Source organism: Carlito syrichta, unplaced genomic scaffold (assembly GCF_000164805.1).
Source record: "Carlito syrichta isolate Samal-C Ts95f unplaced genomic scaffold, Tarsius_syrichta-2.0.1 Scaffold314858, whole genome shotgun sequence".
In the NCBI taxonomy this organism is placed as follows: Eukaryota; Metazoa; Chordata; class Mammalia; order Primates; family Tarsiidae; genus Carlito; species Carlito syrichta.
This window is the reverse complement of record NW_007258954.1, coordinates 130,895-140,537: the sequence shown is the minus strand read 5'-3', so window position 1 is coordinate 140,537 and position 9,643 is coordinate 130,895. Positions and strand designations below refer to the sequence as shown.

The 9,643-nt window shown below is 42.7% G+C and overlaps 1 protein-coding gene across 2 annotated transcripts in view; it reads right to left on the bottom strand.

Annotated features, from left to right (window-relative positions):
• Positions 1 to 4,043: 4,043 nt before the first annotated feature.
• FPR2 (formyl peptide receptor 2) overlaps positions 4,044 to 9,643 on the bottom strand; it is an 8,031-nt gene continuing 2,431 nt past the window's right edge. Inside the window, exon 2 of one of the 2 annotated variants that reach the window (XM_008072119.1) lies at positions 4,044 to 5,118. In XM_008072119.1, coding sequence (XP_008070310.1) covers positions 4,059 to 5,114 — 1,056 coding nt within the window. In that variant the 5' untranslated portion in view covers positions 5,115 to 5,118 and the 3' untranslated portion in view covers positions 4,044 to 4,058. Of the gene's footprint in view, positions 5,126 to 9,643 lie in introns of both variants that reach the window. The other variant, XM_008072120.1, reaches the window with a different exon arrangement.

The window sequence follows — 9,643 nt, the reverse complement described above, 5'->3', positions numbered from 1 at the left end:
CATGAGTGGCCACTGCACTCCAGTCTGGGCGACAGAGTGAGATTCCAACTCAAAAAAAAAATGTGTATCACTAAGTAAGAGATGCCAATCACAGAAGACTCTATATTGTATGAATCTGACTGTAAGATGTCCTGGAAAAGGCAAAACTATGAAGACAGTAAAAAAAAAATCAGTAGTGTCCAGGAGATTGGGAACAGAAAGGGATAGATAGGCTGAGCACAGAGGATATTTAGAGCAGTGAAATGACTCTGTGTGATATTATAATGGTGGATACATGTCATTGTACACTTGTCCAGACCCGTCTAAATGTACAGCGCCAAGAGTGAGCACTAATACAAATTCTGTGCTTTGGGTGATAATGATGTGTCACTGTAGACTTATCAATTATAACAAAACTCTGGTGGGGATGTTGATAATGTGAAAGGCTGTGAATATGGGGGGCAGGAATATATAGAAAATCTCTGTACTTCCTGCTCAATTTGCTGTGAATCTAAAACCGCTCCTAAAAATTAAGACTCTTAATATAAAATGAATGAGGCAACCTCTTATGTACTGACATTATACAACCCTTGCATCTTTTTTTCTTTTTTTTGAGTTGGAGTCTCACTCTGTCACCCAGACTGGAGTGCAGTGCCCACTCCCGGTCACTGCGGCCTCGACCTGCTGGGCTCCGGTGATCCTTCCGCCTCAGCCTTCCAAGTAGCTGAAACTACAGGCACGTGCTACCACGCCCAGCTCATTTTTGATTTTATTGTAGAGATGAGGTCTCACCAAGTTGCCCAGGCGGGTCTCGAACCCGCGTTCTCAGGCAATCCACTCACCTCAGCCTCCCAAAGTGCTGGGATTACAGGCTGAGCCACAGAACCGGGCTAACCCTTGCATCTTAATGCTTAGAATTTACTCATATCTAGCTGCAAGAGTGACCAAGAAAAGAATTACTTTAGTTAGGTGAATAGCCACCCACATTTGTTAATGAAGAAGGGATGAAGATTGAGTAGGTGACTGGCAGTCGGCACCAGACCTTACCCCTTTTAGTACTCAAAAACACTTCGACAGTCTTCTCTGTAAGCAGAAGAAGTAGTCCCATCCTTCGCAAGAGCAATATCCTCCAAGTTTTATTTTGAAGAATCAGACCTAAAGTGTTTCTTTGTGGTGTCTCATAAGTTTAAAAGAACCATCACCTTTCAAAGACCTCAATAAACCATAATGCCATGGGAATTGGAAGTCCACAATTAAAAACTCCTAATGAAGAAAAGAAAAATGGAGAGGTTGTAGCAGGTGCTAGTCTACTGCAATTAGCCAAAGCCAGTGGGCAGAAATAGTAAGAATTCCCTGCCTTAGCAGTGGAGCAAGTCTCTTAATTAATCCATCTGGAAGCTCTGGTTCTCCTATCCAGAGGCTGTACACAATACTTCATGGCTCCTGGTGTCTCCCTCTTGCTTTGTTGTTGTTGTTGCTGTTGTTGTTGTTGTTGTTGTTGTTTTTGTTGTTCCTTACTTTCTAAGGTCACACCTTTCTTGGGCTATACATTTCTTGGATACTTGGAAACATTTTTTTTCTTGACGGTTCCGATTACTGAAGGGAACTTTTATAGGCGTCAAGAAACACAAATGAAAGAGGTAAACTGCTTTTCCTTGGAAGTACAGAGAGCTTTAGGGGAGACATGAGGGGAAAAGAGAAGAAAATCGACCAAGTAAAGCAACTTAACAAGGGCGTTGGTAACAGGACTAATATTCATGTAGAGTTGTGTCTTTTGCCAATACATCAGTATATTACACATGAAGGACAATTTTTTAGTGGTTATTTGCATGAAGCAAGGGGAAGAAAGGACTGGGCACTTTTGTGGGTTGATTTGTTTCAAAACAAAGTCATCGGGCAACATTAGCCCTTACTTGAAGCAGAAACTCAAAACCAGAGGTGAAAATTTAAGCCATGCCAGGGAAATGAGGGCCAGTTGGAACCCCAAACTTCACCTGTACACAGCTTGTGTAGTTAATCCTCACTTGTATTCCATATCTCTATAATAAGATAAAAAAATAAAAATAAATAAATAAAGTCAAATGGAAATGTATAAATATTGTGGACATGAGGATGGGCACTTACTAGACATGGCCTGGTTCGTGTAATGAGGACTGGAGATCATTTTAATTAGACATTAAACTTTCTCGCTTGACACCTAGGAGATACTATGGTTTATTGATTCATTAATTTAATAAACATTTAGGAAGTGCCTATTACATATCAGGCAGTATTTTACATGACTGTTAAAAAAAAATGAACCTGTTATTAAAGCCTTCCCATAAAGAAAATCCAGGACCCGGTTGGCTTCACTCATAAATTTTCCTAAACATTTAAAAAAATTTTTTTTTAAGAAAGGGAGTAGAAACAAACGAGTCACTTCCCAACTTAAGAGATCATTATAAATACGATGTAAAACTTAAAGCCAGTAGAGAAAATTGTAATAACAGAGCCATCGTTACATAAACAGAAATACAGAAATTCTAAACAAACCAAATGAGATACATTATAAATATTTAAAATACATCATGGCTAAATGTGGTTTATTTTAGGAATACAACAGTAGCTTAACATCCAAAATGTAATCAACATAATTTATGATTATGTAAATTTAAAAAATAATCATCTTAAAATATGTAGAAACTCCATTTAACAAAATTCAACATCCACTGGTTATTTCAAAATAAGAAAAAGACTCTTAGCAAACTAGAAATAGAAGAAAACTTCCATAAACTGATTTGTAAAAAGCTACTAATTGAAATAAAAAGAGAAAAGAAAAGCTACTAAAAAACCTACAGCACGCCGGGTGGCTCACTCCTGCAATCTCAGCACTTTGGGAGGCTAAGGTGGGAGGATTGTTTGAGTCCAAGAGTTCAAGATTGGTTGGGCTCGGTGGCTCAGCCTGTAATCCCAGCACTTTGGGAGGCCGAAGTGAGTGGATTGCCTGAGCCCGCGGGTTCGAGACCCACCCGGGGAACTTGGCGAGACCTCATCTCTACAATAAATCAAAAATTAGCCAGGCGTGGTAGTGCGTGCCTATAGTTCCGGCTACTTGGAAAGCTGAGGTGGAGGGATCGCCAGAGCCCAGCAGGTCGAGGCTGTGGTGACCAGGAGCGTGCCACTGCACTCCAGTCTGGGCAACAGAATGAGACTTACTCAAAAAAAAAAAGAGTTCAAGATTATCTTAGGCAACATAGCAAGACCTGGTCTCTACAAAAAAAATAAAAAAATTAGCTGGGCAAGTTGGCGTGTACCTGTAGTCTCAGTTTCTTGGGAGGCTGAGGCAAAAAGATCACCTGAGCCCATGAGGTCAAGGCTGTGGTAAGCCATGATCATGTCACTGCACTCTGGCCTAGGCAACAAAGTGAGACTCCAGCTCAGAAAATAATCAAACACACAAATAAGCAAAACAAAACCACAAAGATTTTACTTTATAGTGAAATAGCAAAATCTTCCCTTTAATATGCACCCATCTTATCTAACCACTCTTTCTTTTCTCTTGTACTCTTTTTTTATCTTCATTCACCCAAGGGTACAAACTGAGGTCCAAAGACCAAAAGTAATGCTAATAGATGCCCAAGTGTCTATTTATTATCCCCAAATCAGGGGCAAAAGTGTTTTTTTCCTGAACAAATACTTGAAGTACTCATATTTGAAAGGCCTAATATGACTCAAGATTAAATGAAGCTGGAAGTGGCATCAGGAAAGGAGAGCTCAAAAATATCCTTGACATAGCCAGGCTCGGTGGCTCAGCCTGTAATCCTGTGCCTTTGGGAGGCTGAGGTGAGTGGATTGCCTGAGCCTGCGGGTTCGAGACCTGCCTGGGCAACTTGGCGAGACCTCATCTCTACAATAAATCAAAAATTAGCCGGGCGTGGTAGCGCACACCTGTAGTTCCAGCTACTTGGAAGGCTGAGGTGGAAGGATCGCCAGAGCCCAGCAGGTCAAGGCTGCAGTGGCCGTGAGTGGCCACTGCACTCCAGTCTGGGCGACAGAGTGAGACTCCAACTCAAAAAAAAAATATATCCTTGACACCCTCCTCACGTTGCCTGTAACTCGGCCTCTGCAGGAGGTAAAGCAGAATTGGTAGCTGTGTCATTGATCTGGTCTGAGTCCTCACTCAGGGCCCTCTCAAGACTGGCAGGCAGGGAGTGGATCAGTTTCTCTCTGAAGTCCTGGCCCACAAAGACGTAGAGCATTGGGTTGAGACAGCTGTTGAAAAAGGCCAGGGAGCTTGTGGGGTTAACCAGGGCCTCAAGGATTTTGTATTTGCCAAAGAGCAACATCTCTTTGAGCCAGATTGTGCCTAGAAGGGCAACCAGTTGAAAGGGGAACCAACAGATAAAGAAAGAAGCCACAACAGCAGTGAGGACCCTCAATGGACGGCTGGATTTAATCATGCCTTTTTTGTGGATCTTGGCAGCAATGAGCCCATAGCAAATAGCAACAATGGACATTGGCATGCTAAAGCCAATAATGAACCGGATGATCCCTCTAGCTGTCAACATGGTAATGGCCACCTTCAACTTCTCTTCTTTGGTGTTACCCCAGGAGGCAAAGTTGAAAGTACAGTATGTGTCTCCGTTAGGAAGAGATACTGCAGTCAAGAAGATGAAAACTGGCAAGGTAAGAACTAGAGCAAGAATCCAGGGTCCAGTGATCATCTTCGTGGCCAGGCTTACAGTGCGGTGGTTCTGGGCCCAGACTGGATGCAGGACACAAATACAGCGGTCCAGGGCAATAAAAGCAATCAGGAAGACACTTCCAAACAGGTTGATGTCCACCACAATGTGCACTAACTTACACATGAACCAGCCAAAAGGCCATTTTTCTCTCATGGCCATTGAGACGATGAGGAGTGGTAGCATAGCAGTAAAAGAGAAGTCAGCTAGAGCCAGGTTCAGGTAACAGATGGTGGTGACTGTACGTGTCATCCGGAATCCAGCCACCCAGATCACAAGCCCATTGCCCAGGACCCCAAGGACAAAGGTGATTGCAAGAACCACCAATGGGAAGATTCTCAGAACAATGTAGCCAGCAGACTCAGGGAACATCTCTTCAGATCCATTCAGAGAGATGGAGAAGTTGGTTTCCATCTTGCTCACACCTGAAACATTTCAGCAATGGTCATTTTTCAGCAGTGGACCATCATATAGTATTCCCATTTATAGCCTACATCAGTTCCACCGTATCTTCCAATCCCACCAGGAGACCCACTCTACTGAACCTTGTCAACAGTGATGCTATAAAATTGGTACTCTTTCGACTGCTCCTCTGGGAAAGGATAGTTGTCCATATTTCCAACATTATGGGCATGCATTCCACCTATTGGACTGATTACTTTACAAAAAGGATTGCAAGACTCTTGTCCATGGACAGAAATACTGAACTGAAGGTATATAGACAACAGAAAATTATGCAAAGTCACCTTCAGCATAGTGAAGAAAGCACAAGATTCAGAGCCAGCGGCTTCAAATCTGTGTCCACCCATGGCTCAATGCAAAAATGCTGGCAATCTTTGCTGCCTCTTTCAATTCCAGGCTTGTTCAATCTCCCAGCTCCTGTCCCTCCCTCTGTCAGAATTCTTGACCTGCTGTTGGGCTGGTATTTAAATAAAAAAACAGGCCGGGAGCAGTGGCTCATGCCTATAATCCCAGCACTATAGGAGGCCAAGATGAGAAGATTCTCTGAGCCCCCAGGTTCGAGACCAGCCGGGACAACTTGGTGAGACCTCATCTCTACAATAAGTCAAAAAGTTAGCTGAGTGGGGTGGCACATGCCTGTAATCCCAGCTACTTGGAAGGCTGAGGTAGAAGGAATGCTTGAGCCTAGGAGGTGCAGGCTGTGGTGGCTGTGAGCGTGCCACCGCACTCCAGACTGGATGACAGAGTGAGACTGCAACTCAAAAATAAATAAATAAATATTTTTTTTTGAGTCAGAATCTCACTTTGTTGCCCAGGCTGGAATACAGTGGCACGCATATGGTCACTGCAGCCTGAACCTACTGGACTCAGGCAATCCTTTCACTTCAGCCTTCCAAGTAACTGGAACTGCAGGAGTGTGCCACCACGCACAGTTCATTTTTTGATTTATTATAGAAACAAGGTCTCGCCAAGTTGCCCGGGCTGGTCTGGAACCCGTGGGCTCAGGCAACCCACTCACCTTGGCCTGCCAAAGTGCTGGAATTACAGGCATGAACCACCACTCCTGGCCTAAGTAAAGATTTTAGTGTCTGCTTTGAGCTTATATTTGAAAAGAATCTTGAACAGTTACTGGTAATATGAAGTAAAATGTTACATCATGTGGTTTCTGTGCTAGAGGAAGTCAGCAAAGGGTCCCCATCTCTACTTTCCACCCTCTTCTTTTTACTTTCTCTGCTTAGTATGAGTGTCTTCTGTTTGAGATGCAATGAATTAGCACGAATTTATAGCTTTAGTGTCTGTGGAGTAAAGCAAATGAGAATAAGTCTTGTTAATATTTGTGGGGTTCTTAGTAGAGGCCATACATTGTGTTTATTGCTATATATGAGATCTAGTCAGGCCTACATAAAAGCTCAATAATGTTTATTATTTCTAGTTTCCATATGGATAAATCAAAGTTTAGAGTAATTGTCAAATTTTCTGAAGGTCACTTTGGTAGTAAATAGTAGAGGAAAGTCTTCAATTCTGTTTGGTCTGACTTCTAACCGTTTACTCAACAATTGTGACAGATGTTGCTGGTTGCCACCCCAATATCTGTTCCTCAATTCTTCTTTGCTAGTCAAACCACTATTTTGTTTAATTATTTACCTTTCAGGGAAAGTGTCCCTTCTCCACTTCTGAAAGTAAGGATGACTAGTCTAATTAGTATTAACTGAAATCCCTTTGCTTTGCTTTAGTGGTGGACACATGACTAAATTCTAGACAATAACATCATGAGAAGATATCCTGGGGAGTTTCTGGAATCTCCGTCCTTGGTTTTGAGAAGAAGAATTTTTTAAAATGTCGTCCCTGTCTCTAGACCAGGACTCATCAGTAACTTGCCTCCAATTCAATCCAAAGGTCCTTGACCCCCATGTCCATGCAACTTGACCATAACCATATATCCTTATACTTTCTCTATGGGCTTTATCAGAAACATCCAGGGTATCTGTTATATTTATGAAAACCACTCCAGAATCTTTTTGCATGGGAGCTAGGGTGGTTTTCTATGGCCATGAAAATTTGAGAATCTTCTTAGCCTGAGCTATTCAATCTCTTTAAGAGAAATAAAAATTGCTGAGCCCTTGTTCACATCTAATATTCATAATAATGTTGTGAGGCAACCATTATCATCCTTTAAAAAAAAATCGAGGGAAACCACGTCCCAGGGGCTTCAGTAGTTTTTTCAACATCGTGTCTGTCCAGTCAACAAAGTCAGCAAGATGGGAAAAACAGGATTGACAACTCCAGAGCCACTGTCTTTGCAAACTAAAATGTTCCCTTTGAAAATGTTTCCCCGAGGCCAGGCGAGTTGGCTCACGCCTATAATTTCAGCACTTTGGGAGGCCGAGGTGAGAGAATTGACTGAGCCTACGGTTCAAGACCAGCCTTGGCAACTGGCAAGACCTCATCCCTACAATAAATAAAAAAATTAGCCGAGTGTAGTGGTGTATACTACTTGAAAGGCTGAGGCAGAAGGATCACTTGAGCTCAGGAGGTTGAGGCTGCGGTGACCATGAGTATGCTACTATACTCCAGCCTGAGTGTCAGAGTGAGACTTCAACTCAAAAAAAAAAAAAAAAAAAAGGGAAGAAAGAAAGAGTTTTCCCATGTTGCCTTTGAAAGCATATCCCAGAGAATCATGGTAATATGGTCACACACAAGTGTGATAATTTCTTCCCTCTTTACATATTAAATCATTTTCTTCCTGTCTTTATCACTCACTGTATGACTTACCCTCACCGAAGTCTTGTATGGGGCATTGCTTAATGCAGTGCAGGGTTTCTCTTGACACTATTGACATTTGGAGCTGCCAATAGCAACTCCCCCTCAAGCAGTGATCACCAAAAGTGTCTGTCAAAGGTCCCCTAGGAGGAAAAATTACCCCCAGTCAAGAGTCACTATTACAGTGAGAAGAGAACTGGGTTCCGGCATCAATTAGGTCTCTATTTTAATCTTATCTCTGATACCTAACCAATATGAGTTCTTGGTCAATGATAGCCCTTTCCTCCTCAGCCTTCTCCTCTGCAGAATACAGTGGTTTTGTGGTGAACACTTACTTTCAGGGGAGGAATAAATGAGAATGCACATAGAAATCTTCTAAACTAGATAGAGTGAGTCTTTAGAATATGAGAACTTTAGAATATGAGAACTTTAGAATATGAGCCGTTATCAGGTTGTGTGCCTGGGACTCAATCCTAGGTCATGTATTGCAGAAGCTCAAGGTAAAATCAAGAACAATGCTTGTAGCAATACTAGCTACTACTTGTGACTGTTACCCACATGCCAAGAGCTTCACTTTAACTGTCACAAGTCATCTCATAGGCAGATGAGATGAGCTAATATGTAAAATGCCTGGGCAATATAGCAAGGCATTGTCTCTAAAAAAAAATCAAAAAAACAGCCAGACATGGTGGCATGCTCCTGTAGTCTTAGCTACTTGGGAGGTTGAAGTATATGGATTACTTGAGACCAGGAAACCAAGGCTGTGGTGAGCCATGATAGTGCCACTGCACTCTAGACTGGTTGATAGAGTGAGACCCTAACCAAAAATAAATAAATAAATAAAGCTGGGTGCTGGGGCCCATAATCTCAGCTTTGTGAGAGGCTGAGGCAAGAGGATTGCCTGAGCCCAGGAATTCAAGACCCCATCTCTACAGTAAATAAAAAATTAGCCAGGCATTGTGGCATGTGCCTGTAGTCCCAACTACTTGGGAGGCTGAGACAGAAGGACCACCTGAGCCCAGCAGATCGATGCTGCAGCAGCAACAAAGAAAAAAAAAGAAGGATGATTGCACAATGACAGGTGAAAAAGGCCAACAAAGTTGCAAAATTATGGGTCCAGCTTAGTTGGAAGGAGGAGAAGAGAACTCACGAACCATAGGTAATACCTGTACCAATATGTTCAGGACTGTTCTTTGTTGAGCCCCTAATATATGCAGTCACCATACATTTTATCATCTCCAATTACAACATCCTTGCTGTGGGACAAGTCTCATCATTGTTGTAATACAAGAGGAAACCACAGCTCAGAGAGGGAAAATGACTTGCTCAATGTCACAAATGGGTGCAACTGAACTTATGACCAGATTTCAAAGTAAAACTCAGTATTTCCTTATTAGCTTACTCAGTTCATTGCTTAAAACATCATATTAACTTCTTTTTTTTAGCCAGGCTCAGTGGCTCAGCCTGTAATCCCGCACTTTGGGAGGCTGAGGTGAGTGGATTGCCTGAGCCCGCGTGTTCAAGACCCACCTGGGCAACGTGCGAAGTCTCATCTCTACCATAAATCAAAAAATTAGCCAGGCATGGTAGCGTGCACCTGTAGTTCCAACTACTTGGAAGGCTGAGGTGGAAGGATCACCAGAGCCCAGTAGGTCGAGGCAGCGGTGGCCAGGAGCATGCCACTGCACTCCAGTCTGGGCAACAGAGTGAGACTCCAACTC